At 42.5% G+C, this 25,031-nt stretch overlaps 1 protein-coding gene and 1 long non-coding RNA gene across 2 annotated transcripts; both read left to right on the forward strand.

Moving 5' to 3' along the window:
- The first annotated feature begins 1,251 nt into the window (after positions 1-1,251).
- On the forward strand, positions 1,252-5,274 carry LOC139438932 (uncharacterized). The gene is made up of 3 exons (XR_011648761.1): positions 1,252-1,396; positions 2,769-2,876; positions 5,165-5,274. It is a non-coding gene; the product is annotated as an uncharacterized lncRNA (long non-coding RNA).
- A 504-nt stretch (positions 5,275-5,778) lies between these two features.
- GARIN1B (golgi associated RAB2 interactor 1B) lies at positions 5,779-19,368 on the forward strand. The gene is made up of 7 exons (XM_058298049.1): positions 5,779-6,160; positions 7,224-7,408; positions 8,533-8,785; positions 13,330-13,442; positions 14,885-14,928; positions 17,595-17,762; positions 18,488-19,368. Exons 1-7 carry the CDS (start codon positions 5,912-5,914, stop codon positions 18,499-18,501), a joined length of 1,026 nt encoding a protein of 341 aa, XP_058154032.1. The 5' UTR covers positions 5,779-5,911; the 3' UTR covers positions 18,502-19,368.
- The last annotated feature ends 5,663 nt before the right edge of the window (positions 19,369-25,031 follow it).

Raw genomic sequence — 25,031 nt, forward strand, 5'->3', positions numbered from 1 at the left:
CTCTGCACCCCGTGTTTTCTAAGACTTTTATTTTCAGCACAACAGTACATACACATACACAACAGTACGTATACATATATTCCCCATCTATTCATTTATCTCAAGGTTCTTTCTACTCTTCCCCCTTTCCATATGTCTAAGTTTCTTCTCCAACAGTGAGAAAACTGACTATGATTATTCTCAATATACTCACTTATTTGCTCAATGTATCCAACCTCCCAACCACGCCGGCTGATTCCTTCACCTGCCACCTCTGTGATCCCCTACTGAGCAAGCCCTCAGCCTTACTCACCCCCCCCCCCACCCCTGCATCCCGTATTGCCCTGAGATTGGCGAGGCCTCTGGCAATCCACTGTCAGGCCTCCATGTGGCATCTCCTTTCCCCCTCATGGCCTCACAGCTGGGTGTCGCCAGATCCCCTACTCTGGGAAGGGAAGATGGGAAGGGCAATGCTGTACTTTTGAAGGCTTCCTATTGTGTTATTTAGATCCACTCTTTTGTAGCCTAAAGGTACAAGGGGTGCTGAGGACTCCGGTGGGGCTGTTTGCAGTCTTTGTTCTAGAGGACTGGGTTATCCTTCCTATTAAATACCCTGTTGCCTAGTTGGGGTGTAGCCTCTTCTCCCACAGTATTCTTTCTTTCAGTTCATCTTGATGACATGAAAAATGGTGAGCCCAGCTGGAGCCTTGCTGCACCTGGTGAGACAAGGTAGATGGGGCCCTCTCTCCTTGAAGGCTTTTCTTCTTATTGTTCTCAATGAGCTGATAATTCACTCCCTTGGTTGGTATTTCTCTGAATTAGGGGCAGGGGGTGTAATTTGTGAAAATATACAATTTTACTAACTACCCTTCTTTCCCTGTTATCAGGCCATACTCAAATGTTCTTTTCTCCTACCCTTTGACCATTATGTAACCCCTTTCCTTGTTACTTAGTCAATAGTTAATTTTTTTGCTTTATAAAAATATTTATTATGTATTTAGTGTGTTTGTTATGGGGAGTAATTCTATGATACTGCTTTTTTTGCAGAGGCTGCTAATCGTCCACCAATATCCATTGGCCCCTTCTTCTTTAAATAATAAATAATAAACTCTCTGTTTTAGCTGAGCTCATGACCATCCAGCTAAAAGCTGCATTTCCCAGCTTCCTTTGTACTTGGGTGTGGCCATATGACTGAATTCCGACCAATGAGATGTGAGTAAGAGTGATTATGCCATTACCAGGTCATACCCTTCAAAGGAACGAGTGTGCACTCCTTTTCCCTTCCACACTCACTGGCCAGGATATGAACATGATGGTAGGATCTGGAGCAGCCACCTTGGAACCCAGAGAAGGAAGCCACATGTCGAGGACGGCAGATACTCTCCTAGTTCTGGACTGCCTACCTCTGGACTGTTATGTAAGAGATAATCAAGTCGATCTTGTTTAAGCCACTGTATTTTGGGGTCTTTTTGCAACCTAGACTATATCCTAAGTGATACAGCATCACACCTGCTATCTTTACCCAGAAGCCTGTACTTCCTCTTCATTTGTACTTCTTTATACTTCCTAATTTCAAATTTTATATTTTATGTTCCCCTTTTTAAAAAATCAGACAAGGGGAGCAGATGTACTTCAGTGGTTGAGCACCTGCTTCCCATGTACGAGGTCCCAGGTCTAATCCCTGGCACCTCCTAAAAAACAAAATAAAAACAAATAAACCACCTCTCCCTGGGGAGTGGATGTAGCTCAGTGTTTGAGTATCTGCTTCCCATGTATGAGGCCCTGGGTTCAAAACCCAGTACCTAAAAAAAAAATCAGCTAGTGGCTTTTTCCCTCCCACCAGAGTACCAATTTAGGAATGTACTTGTTCTAGTGAGCTTAGAATTTTAAGATTATTTTTGTTACCTTTACACTTTAATGCCATTTATAGAATTATTGGGTCATACCCTTTGCTCCTCAAGATTCTTCTACATTGTTTCATTGTCTTATGTCACCTGAAGTTCCTGAAAAGAAATCTAAGGCCAGTCTCTCATTTTATTCCCTTTGTTAGAGTGTGTCTTTTTCTTCTGTCTGGATGTTTGTAGATAGGATACTTTTGTTATTCCTAAGATTTAGGAATGCCGCAAGAACTATTCTGATCTCAATGTTTTCTATGCTCAATTTACTTGGAAAATAGCAAACTCAGTTCATTTGCCCAATTTGGTCTTTTTTTTTTTTGTTTCAGGAAAAGTTCTTATCTTTTGGATATTTTTTTTTCCAATTACATTTGTTGTCTCTTTCTCTTGGAGTCTATCTATTTGTTGGATCTCTTAAATACCAATCATTTTCTCTCTGTCATGTCTTTACCAGTCTTCATTGCATTCTGTATGATATTCATGTCACCAACTGCATTTTCTGCCTTGTCAACTCTGCTTCTTGTGGTCTCTAGCGTGACTTTCAGATATTTAGTAGTTTATTCCTCTATTTATTTCCTTACCTCTTCCAGTTCCCTTTTCATCTTCTTTTGGCATCTTTGATTTGTTTGTTTGTTTGTTTCACAGCATCCATATAATATTTAATTTCCTTGAGAGTGCAAAAAGATTCTGGTCAAAGATTTTCTTCTATTACCTGGAATTGTTTTTTTTCTGATATATATTCTTTATATGTATTTTCCTCCTGACATTCTTTGGGAAAGGAGAGTAGTATCTTATATAAATTCCATGCTAGATTTTTACTGAAACAATGACTATTTTAAAAGACATGTTTACCTTGAATGCATTCACCCTTTAGATATAACTTTTATTTCACAGGAAATACAGTGGCTAGAGAAGCAAGCTAAATACTGCCTCAAGGAAGCAACCAGGCAAATTCAGAAGGTGGGATATTCTGTAGGACAGCTGACTCAATTGCTTCCAACTGTAAGTGTGCTTTAAAAAAAAGTAACTATAGTAGATTAAGATTAATTAAAAAAAAATGTAAGATTCTGGATTGGATGCTGATTTGGATAAACCAGCAGTAAGAATAATTGGGGTTAATTAGAGAAATTTTAGTATGGCCTGGAAATAAGATGAGATAAAATGAGATGTAATGAAAATATACTGAAACTCAAAGGTCGAGACTGTTGACTGAATTGAGTAGGTTATAAAACAATTTTCAGAGCATGATGTCATTTTGGTTACACACACACACAGTGATTACAGTGTTCCGTGAGGTAGGAATATGCTCATTTTATGTTGTTTCTATTTTATTTTCTACAAAGCACACATGCACTGCTCATATAATAATAATAAAGTTCTTTTTAAATAGTGACAATGGATTCAGTTAAATGAAACAGACTTAACACAAGATCATTAAAATCTTGAGCTTCAGGTCCCCTTATTTACATGACCTTTCCAAGGCCTTAGGAGAACCTCTAGAAATTTTATATCATATTTTTGTGTTCTTTTTTAAGGGTCTCCCACATTGTATAAGCTTTAAGCCCCACAAAACCTGGGTCCAGCCCCAACTGACAACCAGGCATCTCGGTCACTCCTGAGCAAGCTTTGAAATGATACCTAACTCTGCCAAAGTGGCTTTAGCCTCAAACCAAAGGATGATCGATATAGTCGAGGAAACTGTCACCAAAGTGCTCATCACCAGATGTGCAAAGGTCGGTGATTATGGCAGCATCATCATCATGGAATACACAGAAAAGGCCCAAAAGCAATGAGTTTTCTTATATTACTGAAATATACTTTTCACAACTTTCCCCAGAAGCTACAGTTTATAATTGTTAAGACCCTGAATTCCTGTGAATTGACCCTATTTTCTTCATTGTTTAGAGTTACTAGGTATTATTGATAAATAGTACAATCATTTGCTATTGAACTAGTCCTGAAGAACAGATAGGAGTTTTAGAATTATATCAGTTTTAAGTCTGGCTCAATATGACAAAACCCAAATTTATTTCACACATTTAAAAGTCTGGAGGTCCACAATCAAGGACTGCTATAGTAGTTTTGTGATCATCAAGGAACCAGAGCCCTTCTAGCTTGCTATGATGCCATCTTTAGTGTACCACTTCATGGCCCAAGAAGGCTGCTCAAGCTCCAGCCATCAAATCTGTGTTTGAGCCAGAAGGAAAAACCAAGGAGTAAAAAAGAGCATGCCCCCTTTTTTAAGAATTTCTCACAGAAATTACACCTAACAGTTCAGCTTACATATCTTTTGCCAGAACATAGTCACATGACCTTATCTAGATGCAAGGGAGGTTAAGAAATGCGATCTTTGTTCCAGAAGATCTTGGGCCAATTAAAAATCAAGTATTCTATTACTGGGGGGGGGGGGGGGGGCGGGAAATGGAGAGAAAAGACATTGGGATAGACAACTAATCATCTACCATATGGTTTCTAAAAAGATTCAGTGTATCAGATTTTTGAGGTTTGATAGAGCCAAGGAGGGGGAAGGCAGACCTCAAAGTATCATTTCTATAATTGCTTAGCACCTTGAGCTGAAAGTCTCACTTTCTCACAATTAACTTTCTAGACTTGGTCTTCTTCCACTGAGGGATGAGGAACCCCAAGAAGTTGGCCTAGTAGAGCTGTATGGAAAAGAGAAAAAGTCATCTTTCCAATTGATGGAGACTTTGAGATGTCTGAATGGCCAAATCTATCCACACCACCTGCTTCCGGGCTTACAATAAGCTATATTGTTACGGTTAAGCTTTAACTACAAAAAGCAACCTATCAGTCTATTAATGGCCATCATTTTTTTACTGTGTGCTCCATTTCCAGTCTGTTTCTAGGAAATGTAAACCACAGAACTTGGTCTCTGACCACGGTCTTTGAGACAATTACCCCAGAGCACATTTTTCCAACATAATAAACAAAAGAATGTGAGACATGCGAGCTTAGAAGTTGCTTGACGAACTAGCAAGAAGCTGTTACAGGTGCTTCAGCAGCGAATTGATGACCTCAGATGAGCAAAGCCTCATGACCTCTTAGCCCTCTCCCTGACTTTATTATGAAATGACAAAAATAAACCTCCGTGCTTTTACTTGGCATATATTGCTTGTCATAAACTCATTTTCATTTGTCCTTAATACATTGTGAAATTTTGTCCAAATTGGAATTCGTTTCTCCCTGCAACGGGCTTGTATAGTGGTCAGCCTGCTTGGTTCATGCCTCTCGCCGAGCAGCCCCAGGATTTGGGCTCTTTCTTCCCCCAGGTCAGGGACAAGGAAGACTGTCAACCTCTGAGAGGGGAACGGCCATTTGATTCCGTCAGCCAGAGGAGCTCATCAGGGGTTTTAATTCCTCCCAGCTGGCACCCTCACAAAGTCAGCCTCTGGGTAAGAAACGAATTACTTCCACTCTTTCTTCAGATTGACCTCCTAAGGGAAATGAAGGCGGCAGGAGCAACCAGCCAGCAGTCAACGAGCACAGAGCCGCTGCCTACAACCTTGCATCTCCTTCCATAGCCAGTAAAGGCCCCTGCAGAGAAACCGGGGCAGGGGCGGGGTGGGGGGAGCACATCATGCCAAGTTCAGGAAAACTGGATTTTAAATGGACAAACAGCCTTTAAAACTGTTTGGGGGTAGGTTGCATTAAGAGGAAGGCGGGGGTTGAAAGGCAGGGAACGGATTTTCCCCTTAGCAGCAGGAACTTCCCAACAACCCTCCGTGCTTTCTGCCTGGCTGGCAGCCTTCTCAGCTAGTTCTGGGCGAGCTCTGTCCTGTTGTCCAGATCAGGGCTGGAGACTGTCAAGGCATCCACAAGTCATAGAGTACTCTGGAGGGGAAGGGAGGCTCCTCTGCATTTCCCTTTCCTGCAGGCGCGCCCTGATTTCTCCTGATGTCATCCATTCATCATTGTGAGCTGATTGACATCCCAGGTGTTGGCCAGCAGCCCGAGGCCAGGAGGAAAGAGAGAGATCCCAGGACAAATGTGCAGCAGGCCCCTAAGCATGTATAGAAATGTTGTCATCAGTTCCACGTAGAAAGCCTTGGTGGAACTCAAAGAAGACAGTACAAGTCACAAGATCCTATCCAGCCTTCCCTGCCCTAAATTCCTGGGAAGAATTCAGGGGCTTCTTGACTGCGGATGGGGAGCCAAACCCTGGAGTGGGCCTTGGCGTGGAGGAGGGACTGCTCTGCCAGATGGTTCATTCTCCAGAATTCAACCTGTTTCCTGACTCAGTGGTGTTTGAAAGCAACTTTGTCCAGGTACTCTTGGGCCACTCAAAATGACACTCCTTGTTTTTTCTAAGCCTGTTCCCAAAATTTGGCCAGGAGAGTCCGTCCCCGGGACTGGAGTGAGAGCTGAGGCCGGGAGAAGCTAGCAGAACTGGAAAGCAAGGTCACCCAAGGCAGGCAGGGCTCCTCCGGCAGACACTTTCCATCCTGGGAACAGGGTTCAGGTGTGTTCTGCTCTGAATGAAGGGTTCCCTGTTCAGAGCCCCCCATTGATTTCCTCCTTCAGGCTCTCAGCCTCAAGCAGATGAACAAAAAGGCAATGAAATGAAATTCCCTCCAAAGGTTAGGAAAAGAAGTGCCGACTGGTGAAAGAACAGGAGCTGGGGACCCACAGTACCTGGGCTCAGATTCCAGGTGTTGGGAGGCATCACTGTCAAGTAACCTAGTTTCCTCAAGTCTAAAAGGGGTTGGCCTGAGCTCAGGATTAAGTGCAAACACAGGAGGCAAAGTCTTTAAGACAGCAGGTTCTCAGTCATTGCACTGGGCTTTCATCAGCCCAGATGGAAACTGGAACCAGTTTCAGAACTTTGGGGTTGAAAGGGCTCTCCAGTGCAGTGAAGATGCAGCACAAAGGAGGGCCAAGAGGATATGCTTTTCCAAGAAAAGCCAGGAAACACTCAGGAGCAGACTCAGAGAAATGCTAGGGATGGAAGGAAACCCCTGTTATGTAGTTCCTGTGGCAGTGGTTCAGAGTACGTATTGCCGTCGTTTAACCAATACAGGTTACAACTGGTTCTCCACCCAGACTTCTACCCTACCACCACCCGGGGACATTTGACGAGGACTGGAGACATTTTTGGTTGTCACAACTTGGAGGAGGGGGTTGCCCTGAGCGACTAGTGGTAGAGGTCCGGGCTGCTGCGTAACATCCTACACTGCCCAGGACAGTCATTCCCCTCCCCGCCACACACACACCCAACTGGGAATTATCTGACCTGAAATGTTAACAGGGCCACAGTTGAGAAAACTTGGGTTACAACATCCTGCTGCCTCTGTGGTATGCTCCAGCTGTGCCCATGGGGCTGTTTTGCAGGTCAAAAGGGGCAGAAACTGGATCGACATCTACAAAGCCTCTTACACCATGGCCCTTGGGGTGACCTCCTCCGTGCCCTGCCTGCCCCTCCCCAACATCCTCCTCATGGCCAGCGTCAAGTGGCATCAAGGGCAGAGCCAGACATGGAACAGACCACCTACAGCCCCACGCATTGTCCTGAAGAGGTAAACACCGATGGGGGCAAGGACAAAGGCTTAGGGTGGACCTGACTTGGGGGCTGCCTTGTAGGTGAACCTGTGGTGGGGAGAAAGCAGAGGAGTCATGAGCAATCACATTGTTGCTTTAGACAACAGTCACCCAACAGGCAGCCTGGAGGCCTAGTGGAGCAAAGTCGGGGTGCTATGTGGACAGGAAGGGGGGCCGAGTCTACCTGCCCACCGTCCTTCTTGCTGAGTGCATAAGAAATCTCTTGGCTTGAGGCCGAGGGACAAGAAGGCAGTGAGGAGCGCTGTTGGGAGATAGAGCTTCTAGTACTTAGTCTGCAACTAACTGGACTCAAATAATTTTGAAGTCACAAGTCACTCGTTGCACCTGCTTTCCTTTAGGTAAAATGAGTGTGAGTGTGACTAAGTTTTATAACTGTAATGTACAGTGACAGCCTGCTTGTCTGGGATGAAGTAGCCCTTTTTGATGTTTGAGCCCCTTCAAGCAATCTAAGAGTCTCAAAATAACTCCAGAAGTCAAGGAAAACCTTTTCCTTTCTCCATGCTGCCTCGGTGATAAAACTCTCCATTATGTTCCGAGTGTACCTGTAGCAAATACAACCCATCCCCCACTGACTAATTTTGTTAGATCCAGAGCCAGCTTCTTGAATTTATCTCCTTTGGGAAGAGGAATTGAGGTATCCAGCGTCCTGAATGGATAAGCTGGATAGTGGGGCCAACTCTGTGGCAGAGCAGGGCAGCTCTCCACGTGCTCTCATGAAGGAAAGTGCAAAACCCTATAACCCCAGTCACTTAGCCCTAGACTGTGTCTCCCAAGCAGGGTCTAGGAAACCCAGCGGGAGAATCACAGCAAGGTAGATGGAGGTTAAAATGTAGATACCAGGGCCATATCCCAGACCTACTGAACCTGAATCTTTGGGAGTGGGATACAGGTGTCTGCATTTTAAACAAGCTCCCATTTGAAGCTGGTCTCCCCAAAGTTTGAGCACTGCTGTGCCAAGGTCTCTGTATCCCTACCACAGGGCCTCCAGCCCCACCGCTGAAGGATATAGTCCTGTTTCAATGAGGTCGAGGTCTCAGCAGAATAAATAGAGTTGACAATAAGGCTACCTTCCTGCCTTCAGGATTCTCCCGTTGAAGTTTGTGGAGCTGCAGGTCTATGATCGCTTTCAACGCATCCTGCGGCTGAGGACAGTGACCGAGAAGATCTACTACCTAAAACTCCATCCTGACCACCCTGAGACTGTGTTCCACTTCTGGATCCGGCTGGTGCAGATTCTGCACAGGGGCCTGTCCATCACCACCAAAGACCCTACGATTCTTGTCACTCACTGCCTGGTACCCAAGAACAGCTGCAGCCCCTCAGGAGACTCAAAGGTAAGTGAACACCATTGCCAATCCAAGGCCAGAACAGAGAAGTAGAGCTTAGAGGAGCTCATATGGGAGCATCCTGTGAGGATGATCTCTGTCTTAGGCCTTTTTCTTCCCTACAGCTTTATTGAGGTATAATTTACAACCATAAAATTCACTGCTTATATATGAGCAATTCAATGCTTTCAATAAATGCAGGGTTGTGCAATCATTGCCGCAATCCAGTTGTAGACCATTTCCTTCACCTAAAAAGTTCACTTGTGCTGGTTTGTAGTTATTCCCTATTCCAGCCCTAGGCGACCACTTCTTTCAGTGTCTACAGATTGGTGTCTCTTAGATATTTCATGTAAATGGAGTCAGACAATAGTAGTCTTTTGTGTCTGGCTTCTTTCACTTAGCATATATCTGAGGTTTATCCATGTTGCAGTATTTATCAATAGTTCATTCCTTTTAATTGCTGAATAATATTCCATTGTATAGATGTACTATATTTGTTTTATCCATTCACTGGTTGATGGACATTTGGCTATTATGAATAACACTTCTCTGTAGAATACTATTTGTGTTTGTGTGGACATGTTTCATTTTCTTGGGTAGACACCAAGAAATGAAATCACTGAGTCCTATGGTAAGCTTATGTTTAACTTTCAAAGAAACTGGCAAACTATTTTTCAGAGTGACTGCACAATTTTGCATTCCCTTCAGAAATGCCTGAGGATTTCAGTTTCTCCACAACTGCTTCAACACTGTATGGTCAATTTTTTTTTAAGTATAGCCATTCTAGCAAATGTGTAGTGCTATGCTCATTGTGGTTTTAATTTGAATTTCCCTAACAGCTAATGATGTAGAACCACTTTTCATGGGCTTATTAGTAATTCATATGTGTTTTTTGGTGTAATGTCTAATCTTTTGCCCATTTTTAAATTGGGTTTTGTCCTTAATTGAGTTGTAAGAGTTCTTTGTATCATCTCGATACAGGTCCTATATCAGATACATACTTTGCAAATGTTCTCTTCCAGTCTGTGGATTGTCCTTGCATTTTCTTAATGGTGTCTTTTGAAGAACAAAAGCTTTTAATTTAATAAAGCCCAATTTATCAATATTTTTCTTTTATGGGTGTGATGGTTAAGTTAATGTGTCTACTTGGACAGGTTATAGTGTCCAGTCATTTGGTCAAGCAAGTACTGGCCTGATTGTTACTGTGAGGACATTTCATGGATTTAAATCATCAGTAAGTTGATTGCATCTATTTTATATCTACAATCAACTGACGAGATGGCCTTCAACAATGAGAAATGTTTCATCCAAACACTTGAAGGCCTCAAAAAGGAGAAGCGATTATTTCAGCAGTCAGAAGGAAGAATTTCCACCTCCCCTTCAGCCAGCCAGCTTCTCCTGGGGAATTCATCAAAAACCTTCATTGGAGTTCCCAGCTCGTGGTCTGCCATATGGAATTTGGACTTGCCCATCCCCACAGTCACATGAGATAATTCTTGTAAATGTCTCATAATATTCACATAATATGGCATATCTATACAATGGAATATTATTTGGCAATTACAAGGAATGAACTATTGATAAATACTGCAACACGGGTAAACCTCAAAGATACTGCTAAGTGAAAGAAGCTAGACACAAAAGACTACTATTGTCTGGTTCTATTTACAAGAAATATCTAAGAGAGACAAATCTAGACACTGAAAACAGTGATTGTCTAGGACTGGGGCTAGGAATAGGAAAAAACTGCAAACTAGCACAAGTGAACTTTTTAGGTGATGGAAATGGTCTACAGCTGGAGTGTGGTGGTAATTGCACAACCCTGCATTTATTGAAAGCATATATATATCCTAGTCAGTTCTGTTTCTCTAGAGAACTCTAACTAATACAGCTTTGGTACCAGGAGTGGTTCTTGAGAAACAGAATCTTAAGGATGAGATTTCTGAATTGGTTCTGGGGGGTTGGGAATTTTTCCTGTAATCTGATTAGCTTCAAAGGCACTAATGACTCTATTTCCATCCATTAAGATGGCATTGATAGTTCATGGTGTATGTTGAAAATAGAGATGAATAAAATATCGCCACTGAAATAGGGCTACTCAAATGCTTATAAAAAGCAAGGTTTAAGCGAGACTGTTTTTAACACCTTAACAGAGTTTTGTGGAATTAAAAGGTATAATAATGTTGGCTAGTTTTTCCTAAATATGCTGATTACCTCAAGGCTTCAAATTTGTAATTTAAGTGCTACATAAAGGATTTGAAAGTTTCTATGTGTGCCCTGAAAAAATATATAGATGACATGATACTGTATCTAGACAATCCCAAGGAATCCACAAAGCACTACTATAACTACTAAATAAGATTAATACACAAAAATAAATTCTATTTCCATATGCTATCATGAATGATCCAGAAATGAAGCCACAGACTTGAGATCTCTGTAAACCAGACCCAGAGTCTCATTGTGTGAGTGATTGCATTACAACCTAAACTAAATTCTCAATCTTGTAGGCTGTCTGCTATTAAAGTGAGGGCATTGATTGGAAAGGAATGGGATCCTGAAAATTGGAATGGGGACATATGGGTTGATAATGATGCAGAGGGGATGTTGAAACCCCAAATTCTGCTAAATCTTTGCCAGATAAACCTTCCTAAGTATTTTATTCTTTTTGATGTTATTATGAATGAAGTTGTTTTCTTAACTTCATTTTTTTTAAGATTTATTTTTTATTTCTCTCCCCTTCCCCACCCCCCCCCCCCCAGTTGTCTGCTTTCTGTGTCCATTCGCTGTGTGTTCTTCTGTGTCAGCTTGTATTCTTGTTAGCAGCAAAGGGAATCTGTGTCTCTTTCTGTTGCATCATCTTGCTGCGTCAGCTCTCCATGTGTGCGTTGCCACTCCTGGGCAGGCTGCACTATTTTCACATAGGGCAACTGTCTTTACAGGGCACACTCCTTGAGCGTGGGGCTCCCCCACACGGGTGACACCCTTGCGTGGCACGACACGCCTTGCGCACATCAGCACTGCACATGAGCCAGCTCCACACGGGTCAAGGAGGCCCGGGGTTTGAACCACGGACCTCCCATGTGGTAGACAGATGCTCTATCAGTTGAGCCAAATCCACTTCCCTTAACTTCATTTTTGGATCATTCATGATAGCGTATAGAATTTATTTTTGTGTATTAATCTTATTTATTAGTTATAGTAGTGCTTTGTGGATTCCTTGGGGTTATCTAGATACAATATCATGTCATCTATAAGAAATGATAATTTAATTTCTTCCTTTCCAATCTGGATGCCATTTGTTTATTGCTTTATTGGGTTAGCTAGAATCTCCAGTACAATGTTTAATAAAAGTGGTGAAAGCAGACTTCCTTGCCTTGTTCCTGATTTTAGGGGAAAAGAATTCAGTTTTTCAAGTTTGAGGGTAGCTGTGGGATTTTTAGGAAATGTTCTTCATCATGAGGAAGTTCCCCTCTATTCCTACTATATTGAGAGTTTTTATCATGAGGGGATTATGGATTTGTCAAATGATATTTCTGCATCTCCTAAGATGATCATATGGTTTACCCTTTTTCGCAGTTAACATAATATACTACATTAATTGGTTTTAGATGTTAAACCAACTTTTTGTTCCTGGGGTAAATTTCATATGGCCAACAGGCTGTGGTATATGATCTCTCTTTACACGTTGCTGGGTTTGGTTTGCCAGTATTTTATTAGGGATTTTTGAATCTGTGTTCATGAGGGGTATTGGTCTGTAGTTTTCTTGTGATATCTTTGTGATACTCTAGCTTTGGTATCAGAGTAATACTGGCTTCATTCTATTTTCTGGAAGAGTCTATGAAGAATTGGTACCTCTTCTTTGAATATTTGGTAAAATTCACCAGTGAAGTATGCTGGACCTCTATGCCTTGGACCTTTGAGCTTGATAAATGTAAGCCTGACTTGAGCTACAATATAAACCCCATGAAGGCAGGAATTTTTATCTCTGTGGTTCTATTATATCCCCAGTGCCTAGCATGTAGTTGGCATTCAATAAATATTGAAAGAATGTGGACAATATGTACAACTGGAGTACCTCTGAACTACACAGGCAACAGGAAAGAAATCCACTTACCCAGCTGTAAAAAGCAACTCAATGTAGGATTTTTCTTAGAGAAATTAATTTTCAAATCATTAGATTCCTATAATGGGTGTTTGTTTCCCCTACATTTAAGCATAAAAGCCAAGCAGTATAACCTTTATTAAGGCTTGTATTAATATATTATTCAATTTATATTAAGGTATATTAATAGGTTATCTACTAAAATATGTTAAAGTAGTCAATGAAAATATAACCTTAGGGCACCAAAGGATATTTATACCAATATAAATATCATATCATATCAAGGGATATGAACAAACAAATACATCTGAGTAGTTGACATGGCTGAACAATGGAGCAAAGTTTGAGTCCCAATGACTCAGGGTCTGGACTATGAAATTAGGAAATGCAGATATTAGGGAAAGTCCTTCCTCACCGACTTTGCTTTTTTTCCATATAATTAATACAGATGAAACCCCCAGTCTCCCAGCCCAGTGAGAGCCTCATGCAGCTGATGGCCAAAGGAGAGAGTGAAGCCCTCTCCCAGATTTTTGCCGACTTGCACCAGCACAACCAGTTCAGGTATGTGACTTAAATCATTTCTCCACTATCCCTTCCCACAGTCCAGTTGGTCTGGGCCCAGTTGGTCTGAGCCATGAAATCCAGAAACCAAATAACTTGGTTAATGAGTAGAAGGAGGGCACATTAAATACTGCCACTCTATATCTAATCTCTATCCCAGTTCTCTTTGCCATATTTCCTTCTCTACATGGCCACCATAGCAGGTTTGACTCCAGAGAAGGAATTTTACTTACAAAATAAAAAGGAACTCTCCAAAAATATTTTGAAGTGACGTTTTGGCTGTCTCAAGATGCTAAATCATTGTCTTTTATTACTATTCAAAGGACAGCTTCTGCTCATATCTCACTGGCCACAGTGCAGTCACGTGGCCATGCCTGGTTGCAAGGGAGGCTGGGAAACGCAGTCTCCATTCTGGATAGTCTTGTGCCCGACACAAAATCAGATGCTCTGCTCCCAAGGAAAAAGGGGAGAAAGGGATCTTGGGGATCTACTAGAGGTGTCAGGCACAGGCAGCTTTTAACACTAAGTCTGGAAGATCAGAGAAGACTAAGACCTGAAGGAGAAATAGGTAATAACCAGATAAAAGGTGGGGAAGAGCTTCACAGATTAAGAGAACAAATGGATACAAAAGCTGACGTTTCACTCCTAGGACGAAGCTTGTGAGTTGAAGCCAAGCTAATTAATTTAGAATTAATTTGAAGTGCAATGGGAGCCTGAGCAGGCTTTTCAGCCAGGGAAGTGATGTTATCCAATTTGCATTTTGAAAAGATCATACTAGCTGTGGCAGTGACAGCTGATTTGAAAGGAGGGCTGATAGGTATGGAGAGACCAGCTAGGAAGCCATAGCAACCTAGTATGGGAAAGAGTTGATTTTATAGCTTAGATGAGAAGTCTCATGGGCTGTCATGTACAAAATGGATTGTAGGGGTGCAAAAAATCGGGAAAAATTAATTTTTGCTTCCCTCTTATCTCAATAATTGCTTTGTATAAACATGCCTTCTCTTCTCTGATTTCTCAGAACAAAGTCCTGAATGATGATTTTTCTTCTCATTCATGGAGGTTCTTGTGTGGTTGCAGTCAGATCAGTTTTTTCACACTGGCAACAACACACAACTTACGGCAAAAAAAGTAAAGGGCTGAGTGAGACACAGGACCGAACAGATGGAATCACACCCACTCCCCCTCAGCAAAATCAGCAGCATGGTTCCTGCTCCCCACCATCCTACTCTATCCCATCTCCCCCTCCCCTAGATCTTCTTTTGGTACTTGAACATGTGTCACACCCACCCAGTATAGCCACAGCTGGCCATTTTCATATTTATATCTGCCTCTAAAGCTCTTGCATCAGGAAAAATATAATTATAAGGAAGATTTGAAATAAGAATTTAATGCTGCATTCTTTTTCTTTTGGCCTGCCTTTCCTGCTCTTGAAATGGCTGAAGTTCCAGGAGAAGCAAAAAGATGGAGACCAAGAAAGGTAGCTCAGGTAAAGGAGGACAGGGAACCCCTGTCAGGGAACTTTTGCACTGCAGATGAAGGAATATTTGACCCCTTCCAGCTGCCCTCTCCTGACTTTCCTTTCCTGGTGCTGTCAGGATCGACATCATATTCCCACACCCTAGGTTGAATCCTCTAGGCCCTTTGACTACCATTGTCAGTTTGGCACCAAGTCCTACCAATTTCCTTTCCTTGAAATGTTTCTTATATTCTTTATTTCATTTCTACACTTGCAAATCCCACCATAGTTCAGGCCTCTATCACCTTAAGCCTGGACTGCTGCAAGCATCTGCTAGTGCGTTCATTCATTTATTCATTCAGAAACATGTATTGGGCATCAGGTAAGTTCCAAACACGCATAGGCTTGGGGTCACCACGAAAAAAAGATGAAAAAGCTTCTTCCAAGGAGTTTATATAATTTGGTAGAATCAGATGCGTGAATCCCAACATTGCAAAACCTGCCCTTCTAGGAAACATTCAAAGCTCATACTGGGGTGCTGAAAAGGAGCACAAAGAAGGTGGCACCTCCCTTCTTACAGGAAGCTGTCTTGGAAGGCCTCCTGTCTGAGTTGAGTCATAGAGGATGAGTACGAGCAGTTGACCAAAGGAGACGAGGCAGGCTAGGAAGAAGAGACAGAATGAGTGTGTGTGAAAGAGCATGACACATTCTGGAAACAGCAGCTGCTTCCCTATTTTCAGGTCCTAGTTCACCCCAAAGCCACTCTGCTTCACACAGGAGCACACAGGAGCCCTCTGCTTCATCTTCTCTAGTCAAAGTTCTCTAGTCATCTTCTCTAGTCATCCTTCCCCGTAATTAATTCCCCGTCTGCTCTGTCCCCCTGTTGCTTTGCTCTAAATCCTACCTCTCCTTCTAGGGTTGACCTTGTAACACCTTCCTGCCCAGACTCATCTTTCCTTGGCCATACTCTCTTACATTACTTCCTAGTTGTTTCATAGGTGTAAGTTTTATTTCTTCAATGAATATTAACTTTTTTCATGCCTCTGAATTATCCACAGCTGCAGACATAGGGTTGGGAACACAATAGTTGCTCAATAAATGATCTATGCAGCAAGTCACTAATAAATTATTTCTCCATATTCACCCAGGAGGCAGTCAGAATATCACTTTATAGCATATTTAGAAATTTAGAAGAAGATGTGGATCTCAGCAGAGAAGGCAGGGGATCTCTGCCAACTTTCATCCAAACTGGGGATTATAACTCTGTGCAGGTGTTATAAATGGTGGTACAAATGGGTAAAGGGTCTGGATGATACGGATATAAGAAATAGTTAACTTTTCTCTCCACTTTTTTATGAGTAAAACAACAGCTGGCAGCTGACACTTGGCTTCAGCACTAAGGAAGACAGTAAGGAGTTGTGGGGAGAGAGGCAATGAGAAAGCCAAGGTTACTCAGCTTCAGCTAACTGTTTCCATGCTGGAACACAGGCCTGGAGTTGCTAGATACTCTTGATTTTTCAAGAAAAGCCAAAAAATCTGGATTTTTATTAGATATATCTAATTTTAAAAAGCCAATGTATAGTGCACAAATAAAGCATATCTGCAGGCCAAATTCAGCCTGGAGGCTGACAGTTTGCAATTTGGTTCTAAATGGTGAGTAGATTTTCCAAGTCTATTAATGTTTTTCCACGTTATGTGACTGATAACACAATGGTGATTCATTTCTCTGTTTTTTTTTATATTTTACATTTCTCTGTTTTACACACACACACACATTTAAAACTTACCCCATGAGATTAGAGTTGAGAAAAACAGAATATTTCAAACTTATTTCTGGGACTTAAGAACAGTTAGAATCTCAGAGTCACCAGAAGTACCACTCCTGAGATTTTCCTAAGCTGATGTTAATTAATCATCCTGGGATGTCTTCTGGACCCTTCTCTTTCCTCAAAACTAAAGAAACCCCTCTTTTCTCTTTGGGCCAGTTTGGAAGGACAATCTCACCCCAGCCTCTTGGAACTATGGATGGGAAAGGAGAGCTACATTTCCCTGCTTGTTGGAAAAACTACAGGCTCAAAGCTTACTGAAGTGGCTGATGCCTTCCATGCCCCATCAGTGGCTTGTGTGACCTATTACAGTGCTTCCCAAACTTTAATGTGCAAATACAAATATGAATCAGTGGGACACATGGGCCCAAGATCGTGCATTTCTAATGTGCTTCCAGTTGATGCTGAAGTTGCTAGACTATGGGCTACCTTTGAGTAGCCAGGGCCAGGTAGACCAAGAAGAGGCTTTGGCCCAGGCCATGCTGGTTCCAGGCTGTGGCAATTCAGCTGGTTGAATGTCCTGGGGAAATTTATACAGTTAACCTCTTTGAGCCATATTGGTTCCCTCCTTTGACCCATGGGCTCTGAAACTGATGGCCTGGGCTTGAATTCTGGCTCTGCCTCCATATTATATGTCCATGGTAGGTTACTTCACCTCACTGGGCCTCAGATTCCTCATCTGGAAAATGAGGATTATGGAGTACTGACCTCACAGGGTTGTTGTGAGAATAAAAAGAGTATTCATTAATCCAGGAAATTGTTGGCAGGGTGCTCGGCACAGAAGAAGCACCCCCTAACTGTTGGTTGTCATCTGTGGGAGTGTTCTGTGAACTAAAACACAAAACAAATGTGTATCCTTTCCTAACCTAGAGAAAGACACTCCCTATGAAGACCATATCCCTTGCACCCGAGACCTCAGTTGGAGGGATTCATTCACTTATGGAGAGTGGGAAAGAGAGAACCCATCTGGGCCGCAGCCACTCTCCCTCCTCAGCACTCTGGCAGCTGGCACCAGGCCACAGCTGGTCCTGCCCACAGGTACAGTGATGGAATTCATTGACTGCCTTCATCGGTTTGGGTCCTGGGGTCCAGGGGTCCTTGGGTTGGTTCCAGGATTCCAAGTCCTGGATGCTGCAGAAAGGTGCCTGCCACAGCTACCCCAAGCCTCTTTTCCCTGCCCATTTCCTCCCTAGCTCTAACTGCACTGAGTGAACCCTGAAGTATGGTACCCCTGAGAGTTCCTGCAAGCATCTCTAAATGGCTTTTTAGCTTGAGCTGCCTTCTTTCTGCTAGTCCAGGAGGTGCCAGAGGGCTTCCCAGGGGAGGTGGAGAGGTGGGGAAGGGTCTCCCTTTTCCTTTCCTAAAACTCTTAGAATTTTCTCATTGCTAAGGTTGGGGTACAGAGGGTCAATTGATAAGAAGTTAGGCTGGGAGGGCAAAGGTGGGGAGCAAAATCCTCTAGGGCCCAAGCCTTATCTCTCTGTGCTGCAAGGTTCATCTGTCCATCCATTCATTCATTTCACATTTGTTAATTCCTTCCTATGTGTGCCTGTCTGACCATAGATAAATACCTTCAGAAGGCAGGAGTAATTTATGTCTCTGAAAGTAAAATATTGTTCAGAAACCATTATCTCTTGTAAGATTTCTATTCTTAATAGAAGACAATTTTAAAAATTAAAATAAGTACCTATGTGCCCACAGATGAGCTTTGTAGGTAATTTAGCCGATTGACTATGTATCATGCATCTCCCCTTCACTCACAGGAAATTCTATTTGAAGCCACTCTTTCACACTGGGGAGGATTTATGCAGTCCTTGCCAATGCCACTCTGCAGCATCTGAGACTCTTTCTGGATGGAGGAGAGAAAGCTGCAACTAAGGAAAACCTAGAATCATCTCACAGTGACAGCATAGCCTTTCCTTGGAGAACCATTTAGGGTCAGGGCTCTGGATTGTACAGCATCATTCCAGCTCCAAGGAGCTTCACCACCCACCTGCACACCCCACCTCCATTCCACCGCCAGAGCAGGCACAGGAAGAAGAGTTCTCAGAATGGCTGGGACCAAGAAGTGGAGAAAAGGAATGAAAGGAAAGCAGGAGCAGAGGAGAGGTGGAAGAGAGCAAAATGGAGGTGAAGGGAAAGGTAGAGGCTGAAAGACAAGAGGAAAGATACAAAGAGAAGTGGTAACAGAAGGAAACAGAAGAGACTTGGGAAAGGAGACGAAGAGGCCAAGAGAAGAAACACACTGTTGAGAGATGCCTTGCCAAGTTTCTATTTACCTAATTTAAAACATGAAAATAAGGCCATATGCCAAAAAAAAATATTCTTTTTCTCCTCTGTTTAGACCACTCTGGACAAGCTAGAAGGGCCAGAAATGAATTCCAGCCTGGCCCCCTACACCCCATCCCCCTGCCTTTTTTGGGCAGTGTTTCTTGTTAGTCCTTCTCTTCTGATTCAAGCTTTGTACCTTTTTCTTTAACCTGATTCCTAACTTGGACTTGTTAAGCCAGGCCTGGTGTTCTGAATGGGGATTTGGGTTTGAGGCTGAAGTTCCTACAGGAGATAGTAAGAAGTACGTGAATTTCTCTTTGGGGTCCAGACTATCTAAGTTGCTACAAAAAAAATCTCAAGCCTTACAAACAAATACTGGCTCAATTTCTTTTGCATGACGCGCCCTTAAAATGTTGACATAACTTGTTAGTGCTTATTAAATTAGCAAATCCAAACAGAAGATACAGGCTCAAAGAACAAGGAGATCAGAGATTCAAAAAGCATAGATCAGAGAGTCACTAAGGAGTGTCTATCGGATGACCCATAGACTGACTGCTTTGTTTAAAATGCAATAAATTCAATAAAAACCAGTCTATGAGTATTTCAGAAAAGCTACCCAATCTCTAATTGGAAGGTATTTGGATGTTTTGTTTTAAGATATCCTACTGGTCAGAAGGGTCGTTCCTTTAATGAAGTGCTTTTCAGACTGAAGTAGCTGGAGGGCTGAAAATAAGCTCTGGGATCATGTCATCCTTTCTAAGTCTAAGCTACATGCTAACTCTTGGTGATTTCAATATCCACACGGGAGATCCTTCCCGTACCCTGGTCACTAATTTAAACTTCTCTCCTCGGTTGACCCTGTTTGCACATCCTCAGCCACTGACTCCCTTGATCTTACTAGGCTCTGTCATTATTAACTGCATCCCATCCATTGTTCCCACTCTCCAGCTATACCACCTCCTATTTTTCTCCCTGAGTTCAATCCTTCACCTCACTAATCCTACAATCTATTGCTCTTTTCACATTTTCACTATCCCTCTTCATTTCCCTCCCTAATGATAAATCATTATCACTCCCTTGCATGTGTCATTGCGCCTTTTGCTCAACACCTTTGTGTCTTCTGCTTTGTTCTACTCACTCGGCTAAATCCAGCTATCAACTCCATGCCTGCATCATGCCACTGAACTTGCCTAGGGGAAACCATGTGACATACTAATCAGTCCCACCTGAAAGTCATAATCACTAGCCTCAAGTGAGTCCTTATTGTTGCCTGGAAATCCTAATGCATTTCCCTGCTCTGTTGAATGGCTATTTCACTCCCTCTCTCTCTTCAAACCTCCAGTGCCTCCTGATGACCCAGCTTTCCATTTCACTGAGAACATGTTCCCATCTCCTCACCATTTCTACCACTTATCTGGAACCAGACCTATAGCCTCTGGCGTCTCGTTTTTACTATGGAGGAAATGTCCCTGCTCCAAGTAAAGTCTGACTCTCCCCTTGTGTACTAGATATCACATTCTCTCACCTACTCAAGGATAGTGCTCCACTAACTCTCCCCTTTTCCTACATCATTTTGTTTCTCACTACTAGATCTTTTCTATCAACAACAAACATACTGGTATTTCTCCCAAACATATTTCTTCCATTTAAAAACAGAATAAAAGGAAATCAAAACTTTTCTTGTCTTTCTGTCCCCTCTGATCCATTTCCCCCCAGTCCTTTAAAAATCATTTGAAATAGTTTCTCACCTCCCCTTTTCTCTTGAACCTCTCCAATCCAGTTTTGCTCCTACTACCCTACAGAACCTGTCAAAGTTATCAAAGATCTCTTTGTTGCTAAGGCCAAGGGTCAATCTGTCTTCCTCTCACTGCCAGCAGCGTGTGGCAAATGTGATCACTCCTTTCTCCTTGAAACACCTTCTTCACTTGGCTTCCAGGACATTGCACTCTCCTATCTGTTCTCTCCTCTTATTGGTTCCTCAGTTCCCTTTGATGCTTTCACATCAACACCCCTCCAACAAATCTGAACATTAGAAGTTTCAGTGCAGGGCTTGATCCTTGGACCTCTTCTCGTCAAAATTTATGGCTTTCATACCACAAATACACAAAGTACTCCAAATTTATATCTCTAATCCAGATCACTCTGATCTCCAGAGATACATACCCATTTGCCTACTTGACATCTCCATTTGGGTGGCTGATAGGTGTCTCAACATATCTAAAACTAATCTCTTGATATTATCCCCCAAAATGTGCTCCTCCCACAGTCTTCCCCATCCTATGAAATGGAAGTTCTTCTCTTCTAGTTACTTAAAACCTTGGATTCCTACTCTCCCATTCCTTACTCTTCCACCTCATGTCCAACCCATCAGGAAATCCTTTCTACTCTACTTTCAAAATATATTCAGAATCTGACCACTTCTCAGTATTTCCACTGCTACGGCCCTTGACCAAGCCATCCTCCTCACTCACCTGGATTATTGCAAAAACCTTCTAAATGGGTTCTCTGTTTCTAACCTTACCCTGTTCAGTCTAATGTGATTCTTTTAAAATCTTAGATCATGTTACTTCTCTACTCAAAACCTTCCAATGGCTTCCCATCTGTATTATTAAGGTAATGCTAGCTCTGTAAGGGATAACCAATAGAAATTTATTACTCACAAAATGTTCAAAAAAGATGTTACAGGTCAGTGAGTAGTTCTTTCAAAGGAACTGGGGCTTCTTGCATCCTGTGGCTTGGCCATTTACAATACATGGCTTCCAGGATTGCCACAGAAAGAGAAAGAGCTTGGAGGATTGCACATGACGGGTTTGCATGGCCAGGACTAGAGATAGAGTATATCTTTGTGTCTGCCTTCATTTGGCCAGAGTTCAGTCACAAGCTGAGGAATGTAATCTGTGTTACCAGGAGGAGACAGATTGGTAAATTTGGTTCTTTCACACCATCTCATTCATAATAAAAGCAAAGTCCTTATAGTCCTTATAGTCCTACATAGACTCACCACCCCTCTCCTACCACCTCTTTGATCTCAAGTTGTCTACTGTCCTCTATGATTACTGCACTCCAGCTGCCCTGGCTTCCTACTGCTCCTCAACCACTCCAGGCATGGTCCCAAGTTCAAGGCCTCTGCCCTTGCTGCTCCCTTTTCCTAGAATGTTCTTCAACACTTTCTAATGTTCATTTACTACTCAGCTTCATGGGCCTTCCCTGGCCATGCTTTCTAAAGGAATGGCAACAACACTCCTGATAGGCCCAACATTCCCTGTTCTCCTTCCCTACTTTTATTCCTTAGCACCTGTTACCACCTGTCATTCTATACATTTTGCTTTTTTATCTTGTTTATTGGCTGTCTTACCTACTCCCACACACTTAATATAAGCACCACAAGACGGTTTCGTCTATTTTAACTGCTGTATCCCCATTGCCCGGAACAGTGTCTGTCACACAGGAAAAGCTCAAATTCATTTGTGGAGTGTATGCTCAGTAACACCATATGAACAGAGTTGGGGTACCTAAAGGAGAACATCAACCTTTTGAGGCTGACACCATCATACCTACGACACGTAATCCTTCAGTGCTTCTCTCAGAGACAGAAGCCAGAGCTATATTCATTTATGCAAACCATGGTAACACTTTTTAAAAATTATTGAAGTATATCAGTTCATACATGAACATATATAAACAGTAAGTGGATGGTAATCATTATGAACTTACAAAACAAACATGCATCATCCCAACACTAACACCTCTCGTTGTGCAACATTTGTTACAAACCATGAAAGAGCAAAACATTTCTACTTACTATAGGCTGTATCTTAATTTGGTGTATTTTCCCCCAACCCACCAGATTATTAACACCCTGTTTTACTATTATATATTAAAGTTCATGAGAAGTTTCTCACATTTGCTTTGTTAACCACAGTCCATCTTCTACCACAGGAGTCCCTGTGTTATACAGTCACAGGCTTTGTAAAATCCATTCAATACACTCAGTGGCTCTCATTTTCATCATAGTGTTGTGCTGTCATCACCTCAGTCAATTTTAGAACGTTTTCATTACTTCATGGTGACACCTCAAGGCTGTTTCCTCCTTCACCTGCTGTTCAACTCTGGGACCATGAAGCCCAATCTACTTTTCTTTCAGAGAATTCATCTGTTCTCATGGCTCCATCAGCTGCTTCCTGGTGAATGACCACTTCCCTAAGTTCAAATATCTCTTCCAACCTATTGGCTTTTGCTTTTTAGATGCTCTGCTATCACTCTAGACTTAACATCTCTTCTACTCAGCTCCTTTCATATTCCACTCATTTAGCTCATTCTCCCTGTCACCTGTGATTAAAACTTTTCATTTTTGAGTGCTCTTCATTTCTTCCATCCAAGCAGTCACTAAGTCCAGGACTTGTCATTTCTACTTTTAAAAATTCTGTTGTATATGGCTTTTCATTTCCATTTCTCTTGTCCCGTCTAGGCCAGGCTCTTATACACAGAGAATCTCATGGTTTGAGGGCCCCATTTCTGTCAGAACTCCATCTACCTCATCCAACCTCTGCTAGAACCCTTCCAGGTTGGGTCACCTTCCCACAAAGCTGCACTTCTTTAAGGGAAGGGATCATGAATTATTTGTTGTGGCTTCAACACCTACCACAGTACCTGACTTCAAAGAGGCATTTCAAAAATAGTTTTTAAAATAACTCCTAAGGCAGCCTGTTCCTACAGATAATCCCTATTAGGAGATGAACCTCCCTGAAACAACCACTCAGTTTCATCCCCCCACCTTTTTTTATAACCCCCTCAGGTCACACCTGGCCTGAGAATTTACCTCCCACACTGTTCCCTACTTGTCCTTGTTTCTGTTAGTCCTCTTTTTGGACAGTCCTTTCAGGAGTTCCTTCATACAGCATTCATTATACCTTGTGAACCCTCTCTGGCTACCACCAAGGGTCATTTGAATTCCTGCAACATTAGTTGTTAACCTCTCATCTTGACCCATAAAAGCAAACTAACTTTAAAAAAAGAACTAACTTGCAGTGTATTGAACTCATGAGAATTCAGCTTGTCTTCTCAATTGGATTTTGACCTATAGAGACTTTATGTGCTAAGAACATGGCTTATATTCCACTTGTGCTGGAAACATAGTAGTCCTCATTTAATACTTGTTTTAATTTTATGAAACGAAAATGATTTCATGTGTTCCTCTTAAACCAGGAATCTGGGTTCCACCCATTTAGTTCACTTAAGCATACTGAACATTTATTTTGAACTGGGCAGTAAGCTCAGAACTGTAGATACAAAGATGAGTAAGGCTACCCCTGGAGCTTAGACTGAGGACAGATGTATGTGCAGCGTTTTATAACAAAACGTGGCACCATATACTTAAGATTATGAAAACAAAGTGCTAGGGAGGCAAGTTAAGTGAAGACTCTTTAAGCTTCTAGAGCTAACATCTGACTTGGAGTTCACAAGGTGAAAAATTCGGAATATGCACCAGGTTGAAGAAGTACCTCGATGAAGACCAGACATGTAAAAGAGCAGGCTGGTAGGGAACGCTAAAATGATGGTGGCCAGAGCGCCAGATTCACGTGGGGGAATGGTGGGAGATGAAGTTGAGACTCCTGTAGTATATCACTTCAGCGCAATAGTTTAGCAGTGGAGGGAAAGAAACTGGAACTTTCTACACACAGGTGGTGCCTGATACAGTCGGATTAATTCTGCCCCGGGTGCTTGCGGGGATGAAGATAACGAGCAGGGTAATTCAAAAAGCCCTGTGGAGCCAGTCTCGAGCGGTGAACAGGGACGTAGCTGCTGAATGGCCGCGTCCACACGCCACCGGGAGTAAGGGGCCGGGTCCCGCCATTCCCACAGGCCGGGGGACAAGAGCTAGGCGGGAATCCAGTCCACGCAACTCGTCGCGCTCACGGGGACGTGGCGCTTTCCAACCAATCCTGGTTACGCGATTGGGAATCCAATGGCTGTCCCGAGAAGCTGTGCGACCGTGGCGGGTTTGTTAATGATTGGTCCAGATACCGCCGGCGAAGC

This window comes from Dasypus novemcinctus, chromosome 5 (assembly GCF_030445035.2).
Source record: "Dasypus novemcinctus isolate mDasNov1 chromosome 5, mDasNov1.1.hap2, whole genome shotgun sequence".
NCBI classification, from domain to species: domain Eukaryota; kingdom Metazoa; phylum Chordata; class Mammalia; order Cingulata; family Dasypodidae; genus Dasypus; species Dasypus novemcinctus.

Coding starts and splice junctions, on each gene's coding strand:
- GARIN1B (XM_058298049.1), top strand. CDS start 5,912: ATGTTGTCATCAGTTCCACGTAGAAAGCCTTGGTGGAACTCAAAGAAG. Junction 7,409..8,532: donor CCACGCATTGTCCTGAAGAG/GTAAACACCGAT, acceptor TCCTGCCTTCAG/GATTCTCCCGTTGAAGTTTG. Junction 8,786..13,329: donor GCCCCTCAGGAGACTCAAAG/GTAAGTGAACAC, acceptor TAATTAATACAG/ATGAAACCCCCAGTCTCCCA.